This window comes from Callionymus lyra, chromosome 16, assembly GCF_982586985.1.
Source record: "Callionymus lyra chromosome 16, fCalLyr1.hap1.1, whole genome shotgun sequence".
NCBI lineage: Eukaryota > Metazoa > Chordata > Actinopteri > Syngnathiformes > Callionymidae > Callionymus > Callionymus lyra.
In genome coordinates, this window is record NC_141833.1 from 9746642 (window position 1) to 9769447 (window position 22806).

At 39.5% G+C, this 22806-nt stretch overlaps 2 protein-coding genes across 2 annotated transcripts; both read right to left on the reverse strand.

Moving 5' to 3' along the window:
* Positions 1-2563: 2563 nt before the first annotated feature.
* atp1b3a (ATPase Na+/K+ transporting subunit beta 3a) lies at positions 2564-10444 on the reverse strand. The gene is made up of 7 exons (XM_087811106.1): positions 10096-10444; positions 6397-6525; positions 6023-6121; positions 5759-5952; positions 5650-5700; positions 4133-4219; positions 2564-4055 (listed from the first exon to the last, which is right to left on the reverse strand). The coding sequence occupies exons 1-7, from the start codon at positions 10205-10207 to the stop codon at positions 3888-3890; spliced, it is 840 nt and encodes a 279-aa protein (XP_087667232.1). The 5' UTR covers positions 10208-10444; the 3' UTR covers positions 2564-3887.
* Positions 10445-13105: 2661 nt separating this feature from the next.
* Positions 13106-22801, reverse strand: gk5 (glycerol kinase 5). Its single transcript, XM_087811082.1, has 16 exons — positions 22396-22801; positions 22234-22327; positions 21203-21278; positions 20932-21025; positions 20733-20864; positions 19616-19691; positions 19443-19504; positions 19292-19365; positions 18855-18915; positions 17847-17973; positions 17673-17777; positions 17474-17568; positions 16811-16914; positions 16670-16729; positions 16434-16567; positions 13106-15478 (listed from the first exon to the last, which is right to left on the reverse strand). Exons 1-16 carry the CDS (start codon positions 22519-22521, stop codon positions 15306-15308), a joined length of 1593 nt encoding a protein of 530 aa, XP_087667208.1. The 5' UTR covers positions 22522-22801; the 3' UTR covers positions 13106-15305.
* Between the last annotated feature and the right edge of the window lie 5 nt (positions 22802-22806).

The following is a 22806-nucleotide window of genomic DNA, read 5'->3' on the forward strand; positions in this document are numbered from 1 at the left end:
GCGTTGCATGGAAACATCCAACAGAAGGAAGATCTGAATAAAGTAACATATGTCTTTTAAAAAATCAGTGTGTGCCGTGATTTTTTTTTTTTAGATAATGGATACGAAATACATTTTGATGCTTTTTGCTGCAGGTCGTAGGTAGCATGTAGCTTAGCATTAGCCACAGATGCTGCATTACAGCTTTCCCGTTCTCATATTTCTGTTTTTTAATTATGTTAATGTTAACATTACACGACAAAATGTCTTTACACTTAAACAAAATTTCGGAAAAGATGCCGGTTAATCCATTCCTAAAGAAGGCTAAGAGCTTACCTTGACCTTAGCTATACAGCTAAAGTTAGTGGTTAGCTTTGTTTAGTTTAGTACAGGTTTCTAACGTAAACCTTATCTCCTATATTTTGGCTCAATAAATACATTTTCTTAGAACAACAGGCCTTTAAGAAAAAGACATTAAGCTAGTAAACACAATAACTGTGTCAGCTAAAATGCAAATTGTAGCGAACGTTGCTGCTAAAGTGTGTCTAAAAAACAAAGCTTAAAATACATGTTATTTAATATGCTCAACAAAGACTCAATACGATTAAAACCACATTTTGAATTCAGTCCATCTTTAATCCGAGTCAGGTTGTGCTCCAAGTCTCAGCAAATTGCCAAGTTGAACTTAGCTCATAAGGCGATAACCAGTTATCCTATCGACCGCTCTGCTCGGCTTCAGTCCCCGCAGGCTCTGGACTCTAACAACTAAAAAAAGGAACATGATGGAATAAAGGTCAAGTGAAATACTCGTGGCCGTCCTCCCTCGGGTCTCAAGTGTAATTGCATCCAAATCTCCGAGGTAAGTCATTCATGTGAAGGCCAACAAGAACCAACTAATCCTGAATGGGGAAAGCAGAGATTAGTCTAATATTCTCAGTTGCTTGTTTACAGTGGTCCACTTCAAGGACGGAAAGAGCTTACGGGGCACCAAAATGCCTTCTTGCCGCTAAACCCCAAAAGATTATCACACATATACTGCAGTAGAACTGTGGCTGATAGTGAAGAGACTCCTGTGACCAGAGGTGAGAAACCTTAAATCTGATGACAGATACTGTTAAATTTAAATATTATTCAAGCCAGATTTTGTTTTAATGAATAAACTGGAATTGTTTTAGACTTATGTTCTATAAAATGAAGAATATTTTTTTAAATGAAACCACTGTGGTTTAAGTTTTATTTATTTGTTACAACTTTGGTCTGAGTTCGTCTGAAAGGCAGGGGTTTGAAACTGAGATTACAGCTGTACAACCTCTTCTTTGACTCCCTCATGTGGCTGAAGGTTTGACCTACACTTTAACAGGATGAAGTTTTAACACCCAATTACTTATTATTATCTCTTACCAAAAGCATCGTTTGTGTTGCATTTATTGACTCAATAATATAATTTGTATTCTTGATTTTTTTTGTCTCCTGATGGAGCTCATGATACAAATCCACATGTTGAATTTCAACGTCACTCACCCACAAAACACAACCCTTAAATAGTTTTCATAGAAACATTTTTTTATGTAACATTAAATATAAATCTGCATTCCAAGCTTTCTAAGAAAGAGTAAAGAGACTTTCAAAACACACACTATAAACATGGAAACATTAGAATCATTTTTTAAAATTTAAATAAAGACTGCTATGTATCATAGACCACAAATTGTGGGTGATTCACCAAGATTGGAAACTGAGATGCACACCATTAAATCCAACATTGTGTGTTTGCTTTACATCTTTAGAGCGATGCATGTGCAAAATTAAACAGTTGAAATTCAGGTTTTGGTTCAAAACGAGAGTTTAGTGAACACTCACCCTTAACTAACTCAAATGAACAAAACAAAAACTAAACCTCGAATGAGGGACATCTGGTCAAGAACCAGAGTCGAAGCCCGGGAGACATGAAAACCCACAATCAAGTCGCTCAATTGAGGGTTACTATTTGTGGTAGTGTCTCATTATCTTGATCCCCCATGTGCGACAAATCAAGTGCCATAATCCCTTGCCATTTCACTTTTCGCATTTATTTTCCTTATAGTATCAGAGATGCTTTTCACGTGAACATTTCACTAGATAGTTGAATTTTATATGGTAAGTATAGCCTCACTGATAACCGAGGGATTACTGTCTGGTAATGTCTTCACTTAAATCCCCGCAGTCATGTGTGCATAATTACTTATACACTCAAATTGTCGTTTGACACATACGAAGAAGTTATTTAATGTATAGCTTTTAAATTACTTTAAAATGCATTTTGTATTTACAGCACAAATTTAGTTTTTATGAAAATAAATGAATCAGGTTTGTGTGCTGGAGAAATACCCTTTAATCTGTAGATGTGGTCCTTGTATAAACTTGTATAAACTTCATCTGGTGAAACATTTTCAAAAGTTTTAAGAGGAAGAAAATGAATTATACTTTTGTTGCCCACTTTCTTGTTTTATTCTCATAGTGCAACAACCAGCAAGGTGAAAAGTGCACCCTTACTACAAAACAGTTACAACCTTTAAATCTTTAATAAAAGGAGAATGTTGGGACATTGTTTTTTTCTTCAAAATCACTTTTATTCCACAATTGATTTCATCAGGTCTTAAGGCACCCTGAAGAGATGTTACAAGTTGTTCTTTCAAACGCGGGCTCCTTTGAAGACTGTGTAAACATAGCTTTGAATAAGATAATTTCCTGTAAATCTTTGCTTAAATTATTTCTTTACAGTGCACAGACATTGTGTTTTTGTGACAAAAATACAGTGTGAAGTAAGTAAATATGGTAGATAGTGTATAGATATATACATTAAAGAGTAATAGATTGGCAGACAATCAGATCAACAGGCTGAAGAAGAGAGAGAGAAAAAACTAACAAACAATCTTTGAGACCCAGATAGATATACAGAGCACGTGAAGATATACAGTACATAGTTACAGTGAACTCTTATCTTTGCAATACTCTTCGCCCTCTCCACACACGATGTACACCGCAGTGTGTTTGCGTGTGTGTGTGTGTGTGTGTGTGTGTGTGTCGCCCTCAGCCGGCGTCAATGTACAGCAGCCGGCGGGGCGGAGCGAGACAACTCATCTATAGTCCTGGACGGCTCTTCCACGTGTCGGCTATTGCAGTGGAGAGGTGTGTAGACAGGAAGACAGACAGACATGCAGACAGACATACGACGGCACAAGACTGGGCTGTGGACCCGTGGACCACAACACAAAGATCTATCTATAGTTCCCTAAATATGGTAAGGATCACAATGTATTTATATGTAAAAGGGTCTTTGTACTCGGCATTTCATATACAAGGATACGGTGGCTATAGTTGATTATCAACATATGGACGTCTGGTGATATGTGAGTGACTCTTTGAAACGTGCCCCGACGATGACCTACGTTTTTTTTTTTTTTTTGATTAAACATTACGGCGGGAAAGAAAGTTCCCCTCACGCTAGCGCTAATACTCTCGCCCGCTAATGACGGCGATTATGACGACTGACGAAGTTTGCATCGCAGGAAATACGGCAGTTTTCAAAATGGCTTGTTCGCAATGGCTATAGTCGCTGGATGGAATACTGAAAAAAGAGGGGGATGAGTGGAGGATGGACAGTGCAAAATGTGGAAGGACGGTTTGGGAAATCGGGAGCAGTTTTCTTTTGCTCTCTAGAAGGAGGTCGTTTTTGAAAGGGAAAAAGAAGGGTCAGAAATGTCGTCAAAGCAATATTTGGGTTAATGTAGCATCTCTGGCTCTCCTACCGACCGAATTCTGCCTTTGAGACGGATTTGACTCTTCCTTTCCTGATTTACAAATCCATAGCACACGTGGGTAGCCGCTGCGTCGCCATGCGTTTACCGGGCCCTCACTCTCCGTTTTTTCTACTCGACCACCTTGACCCGGAAGGTCACGCGTCCCAGAAACTTGTCCCTCTCGTCGTCGTTCTTGATGTTGGAGCCCTCTACCCTGCACTCCACCGGCAGCTCCTTGTTGTAGTCCTCCTTGGTGATCAGCAGCTTCACGGCCACCAGGGGCTGCACGTAGTTCTCCTGCACGACAGAAGCCACATCGGTCGTTTGTGGGGGTTTTTCAGAGCGACTTTTCTGAGCCGAGCCGGTCTACTTACGTGGGCTTTCTTTCCGTAATAAGGGAAATACATCTTATCAAACCGACCCTCTCTCGGGAAGTAGGACACCTGGACGGCGCTCTCTTTCTGCAGAGGACCAGCAGGATTAATGAAAAAAGACGTTGAAGACATGAAGCTTTAAAAGGTGATTCATTTAGGACACAAGAGATGAACTCAAATGTTACACACTAAGATTTTATTGCAAGTATTGCATTGAAGCCAAATATGTTAATGTAGACGATGAATGATGGTTGTGGAAAATGTTTTTGGGTGTGTGAAGGATCGGGGGGGAAACCCTGGAAAGGTCACCACAAATACACTTTAATTAACTGATTTGATGGGAAGAAAACCAAAGAGCCAAGGCTAATATTGTGGAAAAAAAGGATGTAAGTACTTTCTGGATGGTTAAGCATAAACATAGTTTGAATAAGGTTGTATATTTCAGGTACCTTTAGGTACTCACTGGTGAGTTTTTAGATGTTAAAACTGTAGATTTTAAAAATATTTAGCATAAATAATCCTATGGCAAATGGCATCAGGGCAGTTGGAAAATGTTATTTCGGGTTTTTGATATATTAAATCAAAATATTTAAGTTTAAAAAAAAAGAAAAGTCGGAATTCTCAAGTCTGTCTTTTGATGTTACATGTCAGAACTCTGATATAATCACCCGAAATTTTACAAACATAAAGTGAAAGTTTGACAAAATGAATTTGTATTTTGAGCATATCAGTCTTGAGAGTTTTTGGAAAATTAATTGTAAATAGGCATAGATTTAAGGAGTCTAATGCTTTATTAAAACCTTATCACTTAGTTACAATTTATTATATTGATAAATATAATATTCAGGTATTCAGAATTTTGGCATAAATACTCTTTGGCAAAAATTGAAGCTTTAATAAAATATAATAGCTATAATGTAAAACAGTTTTCATAAACCATATTAAAAACATTAAATAAAATAATAAGACATTCAAGTTTGTCAAACTTTGATAAGCAGAAATGGAGTTGTAATATTCTAAAATAACTGTTAGAAATGCTGTTGAAACAGTTGGTAAATATTGACAGAAATAAACGTAAATGTGGAAATACTACTGAGCATAATTCAGGTACTCATCCATAGTGAACTCATATTGAAAATGGTGTTTTGTGAGGTATTTAAACTTTCCACATTTAAGTATTCGTCAAATTTAACCAAACTATGGACGATCGAGGTTCTTATCTATCTGACAGAAATGTTTCTGGGTTTCATTGTGTGTCGACTGTGAGAAGTCATGTCATTATGGTCTGTCTGATCTACATTTGATAACTTAGCAGCCTAATCTTCAAACCACACACACCGGCTTACCCTAAGGTCATCAGTGACGGCATGCAGAAAAAATAAGACACAGATAAAACAAAAAAAAGGGGGAAACAATGAGAGCAAGGTCAACACAAACAGTCAGACTTGGACATTCCTCTATGAGAACTCAAACGACAAACAGGACGTGAAGGATGGCGAGGAAGGATGACGGCCTACCTTCACCGTGCAGTTGATGTAAGGATCTCCGAGCGGCATCAGACCGATGATCTAAAGAGTGCAGAGAGTGAGACCCGAGCGAGTGGAGACCCGAGAGACGAGATGTTACCCGGTTCATCTTCAGCAGCACGCACGGGTTCCCCTCGGAGTAGCCGAAGTTGGTGTCGGAGAGTCCGGAGCAGAGGCTGAGGGAGTCTCTCTTGAAGCGGCAGACCTTCTTTACCTTCTGCTCCTTGTTGTCCTGTTTGTAATAATCCCCCGGGGTACAGTCCTCGTTCTGCTCCTGCACCGTCTCATTGTAGTCTGTGAGCGACACCAACGAAAGCATATAGGGTCAGACTCTGGTGGAACCTCATATCTTAACGTCTCTTACTTTGCAGGAAGTTCTCCAGATGCGTGACGTAGGTGGAGTAGTCTTTGGGGTCATTTCTGTTGATGGTGATGTCCAGGGAGCTCGGACGGATCACCAGACCTTGGAGAAAACAACACCGTCATCATCAGAGGGTGTGTCGGAGCAACAAAAAAAAAAAACATTTCCCAAAACAGCCGCCACCGTGTTGATCTCACTCAGGAAGCCGCTTGAAAATAGATCAATAGAGCAGGAGAAAGCATACTGTAGCGCATTACGACGGCCGCGTCTTCTCGGCGCATGAATAATGGATACTGCGCAGAGGAGAGGCTGCCAATTAGCTGAGAGCTGCTTCTCTTGACCCAGCCCAAAACCCGGGAGAGAAAGAGGCACCGAACCTGGAGAGCTGACGCGGTCCTGGTACTGGGGCTTGTCGTCGTTGAGCGTCATCAGCATCACCCACATGGTCAGGGCGAACATCCCGGCCAGGAAACAGTAGAACACCAGGTAGAACAGCAGGACCAGGGCTGGAGGGTGGAGAAGAAGAGATCCATCGTTCATCACCAACTCCTGTCATTGAACCCAAACCTTGAGTCGTCGTCGTCGCTCAATTAAATCACTTCTTAAGAGCCGTAATTCCTCTCGTGACTTCAGAGCTCAAAGGGTTTTTATATGTGAGGGAGCTGTAGGTGGGATTACACTCGGATGAACACTTCAGGTCCACAGAGAAGATGTATTAGTGTTCAGTAGTGACGTTTATGTGGTGTATTAAGTGACAAAACTCACTGATTATTATCGATAAAATGGTGTTTTCAGAATTATAAGTTATTAAAGTGGTGGACCAATTAGGTCTGGTTCTTTTCAGGCTTCTGCCTTAAAAGTATTCCTGCCTTTCCCTAATTCTTTTTTATTTTACTGATTAAGATTGATAAAAAATATGTATTTACCATATCCATCATTTCAAACATAAATCATCCTAATGTTTTTTCAAAAGCCATACTATTATTGTAAATATTTTAATCACTATTTTTACCTTTTGAGAAATGTCTTTCTTTATTTAGAAATATATTTTTCTTCCTACAAAAATGCGGATTGTCTTGAATTAATTGCGTTTTGTCTGCGTTAATTGAATACCGAAATAAATAAATGAATCAGAAGCATTAAATATATAGGAAATATTGCTTATTTGACAATAAACACGTGAATAAATGTTAACCATATGAATCGATGATTCGATCTGTGATGGACAAGTGGCTGTTTAATGGAGGTTTCGTTGCGCTACTGCCACCTGGTGTCTTTATGAAGTAACTGCTATCATCAAATGTGCAATACATTTGTCGAATTATATTGATAAACTCAATCTAGTGCAATAATATAATAATACTATTTAAACATTTAAAACAAATATATATAATTAAAAATATTAAGCGAAAAGTTGTTATACATTAGCTTAGTGTGCTAAATAATAATAAATAAATAATAAAAGCCATTTCAGTAATTACTTCAAACAAAATCACAGTCAAGTAATGTCAATATTATAATGTTTATTTTTCATCTTTTAGTCGACGATGTGAAGAAACTCCCTTTTAAAGAACCAGTTTTCCCTGGAAAACTTGCGCCACAACATTAGCAATAGCTGGTTAACCACGACACACTCATATTTCCATTCTATATCCAATACATTAGAAACACTGTCTTCAAGGATGGAGTCGGGCAAAAGACTTCGCTCTCTCTTTCGCCTCAGGGTTTATACCGAGCAGGTCAACCAGATTTCATTCGTCAATGCAAAAGGCAGCTGCTCTACGCTGAGGCTCTTCCAGATGGCCAAGCTTCACGCTTTCTTGCGAAGGAATGAAAAGGTGTAAATGTTCACTATTGTTTCGTCACCAACATAATCCACTTGATTTTGTTGTTCTCGTTGCGAGCGATTGAAGATGAAAACATCCTCAGTAACAACACTGGTGTATAAAAAGATCATCTCTTATTAACAAATGAGGGCAGAGTGAGAATCTCATTTAGACACTCTGAGGAAACACTTACAGTGCTTTAGTATATTTTTGCACTCAGCCCCAATGGCAGCCATATTTGAAAGTAATTTATTTTCAGCTACAAGATACACCACTTTAATTTATGTTATTAAATGCGTTTACTGTTAATTTAGCTAATGAGCAACACCACTGGGTCAAGTTAGCTCAGTAAAAGGTTGAAGACTTCCAGCAGACGAAATGTATTTTCTGGAATACATCGAGTACTTAAAACATCTTTGGCGAAAATACCTAATGCAGTTGAGCCTTACGATATTACGATATATTCTATTTTGAAATAAATTGGGGCCTCCCAAACATAGACAATTAAGACTCACCAACTCACATGTGTGTAGATTTCAGGATAAAAAAAATCCAGAAAGTAGAAAATCCACACAACAACGACCCTAAAATTGTATTTGTATTTATTTATTGCTTCCTCTAAACAATTGTCTAATCCCCTGAAATCACCCGCCTTTAGATATCAGCTCTATCTAGCTAGGTTTATATTACAGTTCCTCATAAAATAAAAGCAATATTTATCAAATATTCAACTTAGTTGAAAGGTTGTTTTTTTTAAATGTTTTTCTATTTATTGAATTTTTGGCAATAGCGTCGTGACCCTACGAGGCTCAGCTACAAAAAGATAGACCCCTATATCGTGTTAATATAATTAATTGTTGTGACCCAAAGTCCTGAAAATAAAAGGTGTTCTTGGTATCCCTTGTGTTATCTCTGGGTCAAGGTGAACGACCTCCACCACTGCATATGTATTTATGGGAGCCAGGGAGGTTGTTCACCTTGATCCAGAGACAACACAAGGGATACCACGAACACATTTGTTTTCAGGCCTTTGGGTCATACTTACCCAGAGGCAACACAAGAGATAAGAAATATATTTCTTTGATATCACTCCTAGAAAACTCAGTGTCTCTGCCTTTAGTCACATCTTTATCGTGCCATCTTTTCTCAGAGACAAGTGTTCCAGGCACAACATGTTCTCTGGCATGTTTTTAATAATAAAAAAAACGTGTTTCCATTGCGCTTTATTGATACATTTCACTATCGTTACACCTAGTATGAAAAAAAACAACAACTTTGAGACCTTTAAAATTGCTATTCAGACTTTACACGTTGTCCAGAGTGATGGAACCCCCAGATTGGTAAGATAAATGGAAATGGAGACGGAATCTTGCTGAGTGTGGTGCAGTCATGTGCGACCATGTTTGAAAAGGTCAAAATGTTCAACTGATCGATTTCCGATGTGCAACTTGGACTCAAGTGGAAACCCATCAGTCTTATGGGTGAGTCAAACCCACCATTAAAATCTGCTCAACACTGAACACTATGTTAATCCTTTTACCACAGAATTATACTCAAGAGTCAGAATCAGTGGTTTATGTTTTTGGGGCGCCTTCACACAGATAGACCATGATCAGGACCCCCAATATATACATCCCAAGATACATCTCAATCTGAAGAGATAAGCTGTTAAATTAAAATAAAAACCCAAGGATGACGGGGCGTCAGGGTGCCCCCCAAAAAACCTCTATCTGCAGGCCTGTGCCTTGTACAAATATCTGCCGGCCTCTCCACCGTCAGCAGCTCGGATCTTCTCTACAAAAAAAAAAGAAGAAAAAAAAGGGGGGGTTGGTATGAACCCCTCGGTTTTTTCCCCCCTTCTACACACCCCCCTCTCCTGTCATCGCTCTCCGACAGTATCCCACAATGCACCTGCCTGATGTGTGAAAGGAAGAGAAAGAGGAGAGAGGGAATCCCATTTGACCTTGACAGGCATGCTAATGTGGGCGGCCATGCAACTGCAATGGAGCATCCCACTGCACAGCAGCACAGGGGGCCCGGGCGGCATGACTTGGCCTATAGGAGGCGTGTTCCCCCCCCCCCCCCCCCCCCCTCTCTCACGGTGGACATTACATAAAAATGAACGCCATGAAAGATCACTAAGATGCAGGATCTTTGCAACATCTATACAGGTTGTCCAAGTGACATCATGCGGTTAAATGGAGTTGTAATAAAGGGGGTATGGATGCTGAGATAAGAGGGGGGTCTTACCCCAGCTGCTGGCCGTGCGCCCCAGAACCTCGCCGGTCCTCGGGTTGTAGAAGGAGTCCTTCCAGCTGGACGCATTCTCCTTGGTGGCCGGTTTGTCCTCTGTGCTCGACATGTTTCAACGAGCTGAAAGGGGTTCCTCAGACCTTTTTTTGGGGGGGGGAGGCAGCGCGCCGTGGCGATGAAGAAAAAAAGGGAGGAAAAATGCGGAGGAGCTTCAGCGGGCGATGGGATGAGAAGAAGAAGAAGAAGAAGAAGCCGGCGAGGCGGCGGTGAGTGGTCGGATCGATGGTGGTGGGCGGTGGAGAGAGCGAGGGAGAGAGAGAGAGAGAGAGAGAGAGATGCTCAGTTGGAACAAAAAAAAGAGAGGAAGGTGAGGATGGAGGAGAGAGAAAAATCAGTGACGTCGACACTGAAGCGACGCGCAGATTGGCTCGTGGCGCAGCGACGCATGCGTTACGCAGGCGAATATTGCATACAATGGATTGAGCATTTTTTTTAGTGTAGTTTAGAAGAAGAAGAAGGAAAAAATCCCCCCACGACAACTGGCATTTAAATAATAATAAAAAAACAAACCAGGCCAAGTCACTGCAGCAGCAGCAGCGTATCTAAAGCGGATGTGGCTCGTGAGTCACTGGTATTTGTGCTATCTCACCATCCTTGTTGCCATGGAGATGCAGCACTTTCAGTGCGTGTGTGTGGGGGAACATGCTTGTAAACAGATGTGCCAAAGTCAGACGGATTTTTGCACGAAGAGAAAAAAAGCCTCTTGATTGAAGTGCCCTTGAGCCACAGTTTAGGTGGAGGTCTTAGTTACACTTTCATGCTTCTTAGTATGAGGTGCCTGAGGTGGTTTTTTATCTTCTCTTGTGGTTCTGAGCGTACTTCTGGTGTTACTGAGATCAGGGAATTCTACAATGAAGGTATGTGGATGCATCTCCGAAACAACTCTTCCTCGCCAACTGCTTGAGCAAATTCCATCACTTACTGTGCTTATGGCTATTAATGATATTTGGAATGTAGAAAATAGTAATTAATAGTTTGGATAAAATAAATATACCAATATTAAGTTTAAAGTTGACACTTTGCCTCCTAAACTTCAGTTGCTGATTCCTTTAAAAGTAACTGAAGACTTAGTTACTTGAAGACACCGAATTAGATTAAAATGTCAGGCAACCTACCTTGACAGAAGTCTAAAAAATAAACAAACAAGTGGAGTCAGTTACTGGTAGTCCGTTAACAGGAAACTGAAGTCCAAACAAAATGTAATCCCTGAAGATTATTTGGGGCTAAATTTAAAGCCTCAGTGTGGTAAAGCATACAAATAGTCCTTCACCACAGATCCTTCAGTGCTCGTAGCATAAACATACAAACCTACTTCCTCTCGTCCATAGTATCCTTCCATTCTGAGACGAGCAGCAGCGTTTTATTGTTTTAATAATGCGTTCATAAAGTCAAAAAGGTAGAGTAGTTGGCTTGAGGTGAGATGCCGCGCTGCATAGCAGCCTACTCCCATCAGCGTGTGATTATGTGTATGAAGGGGTGATACTTTTGCGTATAGTACTGTACAAGAAAAGAAAGCGTTATACAAGTAGGAACCATAAACACATGTCTAACTAGTCGACAAAGAACACTAAAGAAGATATTTACGAAACATGTACAGTAGACATCAACTATAAAATACTGTAATGAAATGAAACAAACCAAAAGATATGGCGGCTCCGAGCTACAACTGATGCACTTCTCACCCTCGTTTCATAAATTCTCAAGGCTTTACGAGATGAGTTTCGAAAAATCTGGATTATTCTAATTCTAAAGGAGCCTTTAACTGTAGATTGAAAGTCTGTTTTGTTCAAAACTATGAGACGCAAACACAGATGGACATGGTTTTGAACCCGGGATTGAGTCTTACAGAGGAGGATTGTGTTAGACATGTGTATATTCGGATTTCTGTATATGAACAAAGCATTCTATGTCCCCGTCAATGACCCAGGAAGAGAAGACTATACACCAATAAATGTATCGCTATATATTGCCCTAGTAATGTCTCGATTAATCCCTCACTTCCTATGGGCTGAATAAAGTAATATATATCCACTGCAGGAACAATGATATATTGAGTTTTCTTTAAATGATTGAATTGTATGAAAATTGTCAACACACATTGAGGAAGACAAAGATGACATTGATGGATCTATATTTGTATTTCACAAGAGATTAGATACAAGCGTTTATAGGTTGTTGTTTTAATAAACAAATTAAAAAGAAAACTCAGATTTGCAGACTGTGAATATCTGTTAATTGTTAATTTGAATAAAAATCGATGCAGTGAAGTTAAATATTGATACGATAACGTGAATTAAAGAAGAAAGTAAAATATTTTCTCCATTTAATTTTTTTAAAGGTTTAAAATGTTTGCCATCAGTTCACAAAATGTGAATTAATTAACTCCACGCTGGTGCCGTTTCAGTCTCCGACAGACGTTAGGAGGTAGGTTTGTAAGAAGGTAAGAGAGACAGTGAAGTAGTTTAACTTTCAACCTTCTGACACTCGGAGAGAACAGCAGCAGTGTCACAGCAGAGGGATTATATAATGACCTCCGAAGCAGGGTTCATTTCAAAAAGAGAAGAGTGGGAGGATGAGGGTGAGGGGTGTATATAGGGGGGCGGCGGGAGGGTGGTCCTAGTGCATCCAGTGAGTGCTGTCAGGTCGAATTTGGTGCAAGGCAGGGTCCACCACAGCTCATGCACGATGCTGCGCCCAATGATTAGTGTGAGAGCCCACTGCACTGATTCATGGGCCGGTCCCGTCTGTCTCCCCCTTCCTCCTCCTCCTCCTCCTCCCCCCGTGGAGGAATCTCACTGCAGATGAAGGAAGCCTTTCCGAGTGAGGAAGATTGACAGCCATCGCGGAGGGAGAAAGGGGGAGTGGCCTCGGCGTGGCGATTCCTAAAGATCAACATGATGTACAGAAAAAAAGTCTTTCGCTCTTCCTCGCCGGGAACAAACACACAGTCGTCCCATTGTCGGGTGTCCCCCTCTCTGTGCACTCAATTAGCGCCCCCTTCACCATACCAGCACCATGAGCAGGAATACACTCCCCGTTTGTTCTCAGTCACTCCATCAGCGAGCTGCCATAGCAACCCTCAGAGGGAGGCTGGTCACATCAATGGAAAGCAATCCCTACACCCATCCACAGCCCGATCGGTCCCCAGACAACAGATATTCCCCGGAGGAGGAGGAGGAAGCTTTCAACCGGCATCTGCTCACGCGTGATCTTCCACAAACTACTGATGGTTCAACATTTTTTAATGTCATCACAACAACACATCGTGCGGAAGGACAGTTAGAAATGGGATGAAATGTCAACACTGGATTCATCTTTTGTTAGTTAATGACATCACTTCCTGTCGATCAAACCCTTCAAGGCTGTTCAAATAACACATTTGGGTCATCCTATGAAAATCTCGTGTACGGGATCCTGAGGTTTCAAATATTTAAACATTTGTTTAATATCAATAAAACTGTCAATTGGGGAATAACACCTAGGACAACATAGAATTAGCACCTAATAGAACTGTGAAAATCTGCTTTTTAAAACAACATTTCCTTCCGGTAAAAATTAAAATATGCTTGCTGTAAAAAAAAACTTTTTATATACCAACCCGTAACGCCGGCCATTACAAAGACTCTTTATATGACATTACAGACAGCCAAGATCTCAAGCAGGGAAGTTCCTACACACTTTTAGATTCATTATTACACATGTGTTAAACAACTCATGGCCCCCGGGTTGTTGGCTCAAATTGAAACATTTTCATGTTGAATTTCGTGACCTATAAAGGTGGCAGTGATTAAGCTAAGATAAGGATGTCAAGAATTTAACTGAGACTTTCAATAACCGTAAAACTGAGGTTGATAGGAATTTGACACTGATAAGACAGTTAAGTAAATACAACACAAAGTTAGTTCACCTAAAATCAGAACTTCGAACTGTTCATTTTCTATTCACCCTAAGGGTTGGGATTGTTTTTCTTTTTTTTTTAGTTCCTTCTTAGAGTTATAGTCAAAAATGTCTTTCGATTTTAATGTAGCGACTGGAGCTCAGTTGTCTTCATCTTCGTCTAAAAGACACACTTAAAAACATCCAAATATCTCTGGCTTGTTGGTAACGTCCACCTTGTATTGAAGCCTTGACATAATTTTAATTGTAAGGGAAAAACTTGTATTTTAAGCCTGTTTTTACTCTGGATTAATATCTCGAGTACTTCCAGTGTACTGTCTACACGGGAATCACTTGTAATAGTACTAACTTTCGTGTGGGATGTCGGCCTAGCAGCTAGCCTATCAGCTAGCCTAGCAGCGCCTGCTAAAAACAAGCTTAAAATGATGACTTATTTAAGTTTTTCCGGAACAATTCCACTCGTCGAGGCTTCTATAGAAGATGGACGTTACAGACAAGCATCATGGAGGTAGTGTTTTAAATATAAAGATGACATAGCTTCATTACAATTTTCCCAATTGCTCTAAAAAGGAACAGGTTAATACGTATAAACCCTGCCATCCCGTAACACATAATAGATAGAGAAAGATCTCCCAACTGTCAAGGAGATTTTAAAACGTAATACTATCGTAGCTAGTTTAGCTAGTTGAAAATCAGTCTGATTTATTTTGTTCTTTACACTTTTCACAGGAAAAGTGAAGCTACACGAATAACAGGACTTATTTTCGATACAATGGTTGTTTTGAAGTGGAGAGCACTTTCTAATGCTGCATTGATTTCCTGCTAATGCCTCGTTGGCACGGGATTTGGAGGACGAGGATCTCTAGGGAACTTTAATCCGCACAATCCTTCGCATGAGTGTCAACAGAGCATAGAGGAGAACAGGAACATCGGGAAACAGTCATTGAAAAAATGTACTGAAATGTGAAATTGTAAAAAAGTTTCCAGTTAATCCAGGAAAACTGTTTTTACAAAATTAAATTAGCTCAACGGACATTTCCAGTCAACTGTAGAAAAAAACAGCGTCATTCTGGACATCACATGTGACTGTTAGCGCCCCCTATTGGCTTCGGTGTCGAGGTTCAGCTAATACTGTACGATGAGAAGGCACGAGTGGCCCTCGAGTGAAATACCTAAAGACGACCACGGTTAATCCACCCTATGGTCGAAGAGTTCCAGTCCTGAGTTGAACAGTTGCGGAAGGTCTCGAGTCAGGTCTTGTTGTACCAGTTCATGGAGCGCTGGATCGCCCTGTCCCAGCTCTGGAGGACGGACGAGTACTCCGAGGCGAGACTCTCTTCCTGCTCCTTCCTCAAGTCGCGAGGGCAGAACACCTTGTCGGCGCAGTGCAGCTTCTTCAGCTCGTCTCGGCTCTTCCAGAACCCTGCAGTGACGGAGAAGAAAACATGACCTTTATACACTTTTTATACACCGACTGTTGTCCGGTGATTATGACCGACTGCCTCTGACGGACCATTCATTACAACACATCTCCTGCGCGAGGCTTCATTTAACACCGACTCATGTCTCCTGATTTTATTACATAAGTCGCATAATGAAATGCTAAACATGTTACATAACACCTGCAGCATATCATTTATATTTGGTCAACATCTGCCAGGGGAAATGATAAAGTTACAAAAACAGAAATGTAGTATTGAACAAGCTTTAGATGGGATTTCATTGAAAGTCATTTCATTTTTTAACCCAGATTAAATACCCCAAGCCTCTATTAAATGACCAAACACTCTTAAAAAAACTCTTAAAAAGACACTTTGATTGTCGGCTGCTTTTATAACACGACAGTGAGACACACCACTTCATAAAAACCTTCAAATGGGACTTAAAATTAGAGGCTCTGATCCTCATCACTGTTGCTTTGACCCAAGTCATAGAGGAAGCTTTCCTAGTTGCGGTCTACATGTTAATACATTAAACCTTGTGTTTTCTCAGGTTCAAGTTGACGCAGAGGCCTGAAAACAAATATGTTTGTGGTATCCCTTGTGTTACCTCTGGGTGAAAGGGAACGACCTCACTTTGACCCATTTGCTATAAGATTATGGAGAGGAACAATTGCAACAGAGTAGACATGGTCGTGAAGAAGAAGTCAAAATCGATCGTCGTATATATTTTCTCTTGGATACATTTTTTAAATCTTTTATCATCTAGATTGTATAGTTGAGATTAAATGATCATCTGTCTTTATGCGTTTCGTGCAATGACTTAAAGTCACTTGGATAGGCTCCGCCCCCTTTTCCTTCCCCCACGACTCAATTACCAATAGAAAATGAATAAACGTTTGAGCTTTACATGTTACAAATGCTTCAGAATCTACTCACCAGCTTCAAGTCCGGCGACAAACGCCGCTCCGAGACACGACATCTCGTATTTATGGGGCCTCGAAACTTTCCTGCCGAGCAGATCTGCGGTCAGCTGCATGACAAAGTCGTTTGAAGAGACTCCGCCGTCCACTCTAGGAGACACGACTGAGGGTCACTGGTGTGCATTAGCAATACATCATTAAAAGTGGAGGAATTGAACCTGCGACTACATCAGCCATTGAAATCAAACTCACCGAATCTTTGTGATGGGAACGTGAGTTTCTCGTTCGATCGTTTCAAACAGCTGCTTGTTTCTGTAATAAATTAATCCCGATCAATATAAAAATGGCGACACAGAGCAAGGTTAGCGTCAGATAGCGCCAGGAGAGACGCACCTGAATGCGACAGACTCCAGGATGGCTCGGACCAGGTGGCATTTGGTGGTGGAAGGTTTCAGGCCCATGAGTGAAGCACAGGCTTTCGGATCATTAAACGGCGCCTTTAAAGTGGATTTTAATAACATTTATTATTGATAAAAGAGGCTTTATATTTGAACAAACTAATATATAATCAAATTACTGTCGAAGCTAACATGCTATCAAAGTATAAAGAAATAATAATAAAAAAAAGAAGTCAAGACACAAAACTTACAAAAGCCCTGTCACAAGGGAAGCACATAAGAAAAGAGACAAAACGACAATGTTACAGAATTGATCAGACAAAATGTGGTATGAATTATAAAAGAGCAACTGTAGCCCAATACTCGACATGTATTCCTCTCATGATGGTGTTTAAAATGGTGCTGGTTCAGAGGTGAAAGAGGTCATTTCTGCGAGGTCATGCAAAGAAGTGTCACGAGTGGATGGAGAAGCAAAAGGTTGCCCTCTACTGGAATAAGTCAACAATTACAACCTAGTGTAATCCAATTTAGTTCCCAGTTTTGTCCTTATGAGGTTTATAACTACTACTACTGTATACATTACTAGGTGTTAGTGATGCTAAAATGTATATCTGGGTGAATGAAGCGGTTATGTTGTAGATATACGTCACAAATCTACCTGAAGTCCGCTAAAAGATGGAACGAAGCAAACTCCGTCTGCGTCACTGACACTGTAAGCCATCGAACTGGTTTCCTGGACATCCGAGAAGAGATCTGCAACCAAACACGGGATTTACTTTAGACTCCACTATGAGAACTCGACGCCTAACAACAGAAATAGTGAACAATGTCACCGCTTTCTTCAACAATAAACTCACCTAACTCTTGAGCCCATTTGATGGCCGTTCCGGTGTCGGCGGAGTTGCCCTCGGCCAGATACACCACCTCAGGTCCCATCTTCCATCCCACGATAGGGTAGAGACCTGCATCCAGAACAAGTCTGTCGTATTCACTTCAGCATTTAAAAAAAACGTAATAATTTATTAACCTACCAGCCATAGACGTATGTGGTTTGCTGCCAGTGTTGATGTCCATGAAGGTACCTGTTCCCATGGTGATCTTAACATCCCCGACATCGAAGCAACACTCTCCAAACATGGCAGCTTGTTGGTCTGCCATCTGGAAAAATGCACTGGTACTTAGACCTGAGTGGCATTTATGACGACAAAGACACTCTGAGGGCGCAGACCTCTGTCAATCAACTCATTTCTATCCATATTTCCATTTGCAAACTCGATCATCTCATAGAAAATTTCATCAATTTTAAAGTACTTTAAGTGTCTTAAGAAATCTTCCTCTATAAACTAGGTCAAAGCAACAGTGATGAGGATCAGAGCCTCTGATTTGAAGGTTTGTAGGAAGTGGTGTGTCTCACTGTTGTGTTATTGAAGCAGTTGCCTCTCATTTATTTTATCTACATAATTATTTATATAAAATGCGATTGAAATCTCAACAATATTATCAACAGCCAAATGGTATAGAGATTGCTTAAGTAAATGAACAAGACATATTCTTTAAAACAACTGTGGATCCAGATTGAAATCCATAAAACAGCCAACGTGTTCTAATCTATTTATTCTTCCATAACATCAACATTTCTAGTGAAAAATATCTTAATCATTTGATTTATGTTTATATGACCTCCTTGACAGAGATCATAAAAAGGTGAATTCAGTTTAAGTGAACTAAGGAAGAGTTTGACCACATGTATTGTAGTCTAGTGTTAACTAATATTGTATCGCCAGTTCAGCATTGACAAGTGAGTGTTAAGTAAGAGAAACAATAAAAGACTTTCTTTGGGCTCAAGAAAAGGGGGAAGTCCAAATCAGTTAAATTATTAATACAAACTGACCTGACCTTAATCTATATTTATATTTTAATTTCTCCAACAATCATTTCTTATCACAGATGGGCGGTTTTGACGCGTGGCATTCAGACGGAAAAATAATCTCAACTATCTTGTATCACCAGTTTAAAGATCACTGAAACGTGTCACTCACCACTGACTTAATGGGAAGAGACACTCCAAAGATAGACGGGTCAGTTGATCCGAAGTCGCATCTAGTGAGAGAGAAAAAGTGCTTAAACCAACTTCACATTTTTTCTCACTTTTCTAGAGATATTTCTGTGTACTTTTTACACGTCAGTACTTTTTACACGTCAGTACTTTTTACACGTCAGTGGTTCAAAACCAAAGGAAACAAGGGAATTGTTGTCAACAAAAGTGAATCTTGTTCTTCCTGTTCTTTACAATGTTTAAACTTTGTTGTTTAAGGAATTTTAATCTTTTCATTCAATGCATGACATCACACATGAATCACCCTCTGTACGATTTCACAGAGCACACTGAGTTTAGGTAAAATGAATGACAGTAAATTCAATTGTTTTTAATCCCTATGAATAGTCTGCACGTGATTCAATTATCCAAAGAACCAACCCTGTGTCCTGCACTTTTGGTAAAACAGAGAACGGCAGCGAGACCATGGTGCACAGCAAAGAGCTCCAACACATCTGTAAGTGAAACAGAAGGTACACAAAATGTAAAATCTGGAATAAAAAAAAAAAGCAAATGTGCATTTATTTTGGACCTGGTATGAGTCAAAAAGCCCTGTCGTGCTGGCGTTGGAGTAGTCGGTGGCGTAGACTCGCCCTAAATCACAGGGTCGACGAAGATATGCGTTTTAAATGTGTTGAAAAGCTCTTAGCTTAAAAATGGATGAATCATATATGAAACAATAAACACTCCCGGTGACACACATACCTTTTGTTAGTTTGTACAGGAGCCACGTATCTATTGTACCGAAGCCGCAGTTGCCTTCAGCTACAGCCTGTGCTACCTTACAGGGACAAATATACAGTTTTCAGATTTCTATGGACTGTTCCAATACATCTTGAAGGACTTTTTCTGGTACACAAAATAATGAAGTAGCAGTTACACAAAACGTTGATATTTCAGTGGAAAAAAATGTGTGTAACATCGAACTCAGAGAACAAAAACACCTCAAATATTGAACATGATTAACTTGTCATTAAATATTAATCAATTAATCATTATTTTTGCTGAGTTGTGTGTTTTTGGCTATTTATTTTATTAACACACCTTCATCAGATCAACTTTCATATAAAGCATGACTCTATAGGATTACATTTTAGCTCTTGAAACTATTAGTTGAATGAATGATCTTTTACTGCTGCAGTGCATTATGAGTCTGCCTTTTCTGCATCGTTGCTGACATTAAATGCATGGACAGAACATCTCACATTTTCGAACAGAATGCAAAATATAGTCAAAAGCAGATGCTCTAGTAGTTATTACGGCAGATGGTAAACACTCCTATGTCTAATTAAATTTGGATCAATAACAATGATTAAGATACCCTGATGTTTGTTTATAAAATAACATTATCATTATTAAATATTTTACACAAATAATCTTAAAATCTATCGGTAAAAATGGCTTCATTTCAAACCGTTTTCTTAGAAATTATTTCAACCTAAGCATTTTGTACCCAAAGGTGAACACAGTAATAAATGTGCTTTTTTTATTAAATGTCTTATTGAGATTGGGATCTACTGACCACACTGGGCATTTGGTAGATTATTTTTGTGGTTCAAGACTTGTGCAAGTGGGTTTTTAATTCACCACAAAACTTGTAGTTCCACTCACTCTGCCACTGAACAAACCTGTTCTCACGACCAGAGAAAACAAAAAACCAAAACAAACTTTTCCTGTTCGTCACAATCACAACCAGGAAAGCTCAAATAGCTGACATTAACAAGATGATCACATGCTTTTGAATTCCGAACACTTGAGAACAAGTTTAAAGCAGGATTAGCATTCATAGAAGTTAATTGCAGACTTTTCTGTTGACACCCACCTGCTTGTAGTGAGTGAGGACCCAGGCGAGGCGAAAGGTAACGTGTTGAGTGGAGAAAACAATAAGACTCCCTGCCAACAATCTATTCTGTCTGGTCAAAAAATGGCCCATTTTCATAACTCCATGAATGGCCTAGAGAAAAAAAACGGTTAACTGGCATCCTTTAAGTTGTGATTGGAAATGAAGCAAAGAAACTCACCTTTAATGTACAAGATTTGTTCCATGATTTCACTAAATCACCAGCTCTCTGGTCCTGCCATGTGATGAAGTTGTGGAAAGGAACCCCGGTGTTCCTACAAAAGGCACAATGATGATAAATCCTGTCTTATTATTCTCATCCACCCGTTTATCATGATAGACTTCAACTCGTCAATTTCCTCAGTTGCTACAGTCAACAAAAAAGGGTCTCTGAGTGAGATTTGAGATAAAAATGTGTTTTTTTTAAAGGATAAACAATAAAAATGTCTCACCTATTCCATGTAGTGAATGTGCTACGTTGGGTGGAGATGCCAAGTGCATCGATCTGCTGCATTTTTATTCCTGCATCTGTTTAAGAAACAAAACAAAAACATATCATTGCAACAAATTATTAACATTTTAGATAAGGTAAGGTAAGGTAAAATTGTATTGATCCCTCAGGAGGTTTTTTTTCCAATAGCCAAAGAAAATACAGAAATTTTTCATTAAAAAATAAAAATAAAAATAAAAATAAAAAATAAAATAAAATAAGAACTTATTCTTGTTGTGTTCTTTCTCTTTATTTCACTTGTTCTTATTTTATTTTATTTATTTTTGATTTTTTATTAAAAAAAATGCTGTATGTATTGGCTATTGGAAATAAACAATTTCATCAATAAAGTTTTACCTTACCTTACTTTATAAAGAGAAAGAACAAGATGACACAATCTAAGTCTAAAGATAAAGACAAAGAACATAGATCAAAGAAAAACAACAAAGACAAAGGACTAACATAAAACAGAAAATCCAGATACTTTTACTCCACTCCTGCCCCCGAACTCAGAATTGTACAATTTAAACCGTACTGTAAACCAAGATGTTCGTTTCAATTATTTTATTTAAATAATAAATGCAATTTATTCAAAACTCGCTATTAAAGATAATATCACATTTTAGATCAATTAATAACCGACTTCAATTAAATCATTATAATGGATTTTTGAAAAGGAATTTATAATATTTATAGTATTTTTAAAGCTAAAGTGAGACCAAGTGCCCTTGAATCTATTTTCAATACAAGGTCTCGACTTCAGGGTTCAACAGCTCGCAGGGAGCAACTGGATCACCTTAGACTCATATTTCTCAAAGGTAGTCCGACTCCAGCTAAACATAGCTTTAAAAGAAAAGTGTTTATTGACATGCAAATAATTCCAGTAAATAAATAAAAATGTATACTTGGTAGATATTGTGTATGAGAGTATAAGGATTTTTTAAAAAACATTTATTGATAAACAAAACAGTGACATCTTGCATGGGTAAGTACCTTTCACTGCTCCTTTCACGACACTGACAAAGTCCTGCCACAGTTTCTCCGGATCTATCTCCACATGTCCCACCTCTGGATACATCACCACGATCTGAGCAGAAGAGTGACGTGAGACCTCAGGACCTCTGATGCCAGGGTCTCCACAGATCTCGACCCTACCTTGAGGGTGCAGGACCCCCGGACCGTCGCCTCTCGGTCGTAGACGTGACATCGGATAGAAGTGGTTCCGACGTCCACCGACACGATGAAGCGTTCCTTAGTGAAACCGTTCCTGTGGCTCCCCATGGTAGACGAATCTCTGCACTGCTACCCTTCAGAACTCCCCCAGGCTGTCCATGGTGAACTGACATTGGTCCTGTTTACAACCTATAGTATCTTATCTTGGCCCGGAAACCTTTGGACCTCAAATCGCATTCCGTTTACGATCACCCCGTTTTTTTGAAATCCAGTGTTGTGGTGTTATATGGTTAATATTATTACAAAAAAAAAAGAAGGTATAGCGACTTACGTCAACGGAATCTCTGATGACATCTCCAGAAAAGTGAAACTACTTGTTTGTTTGTGGGCTTC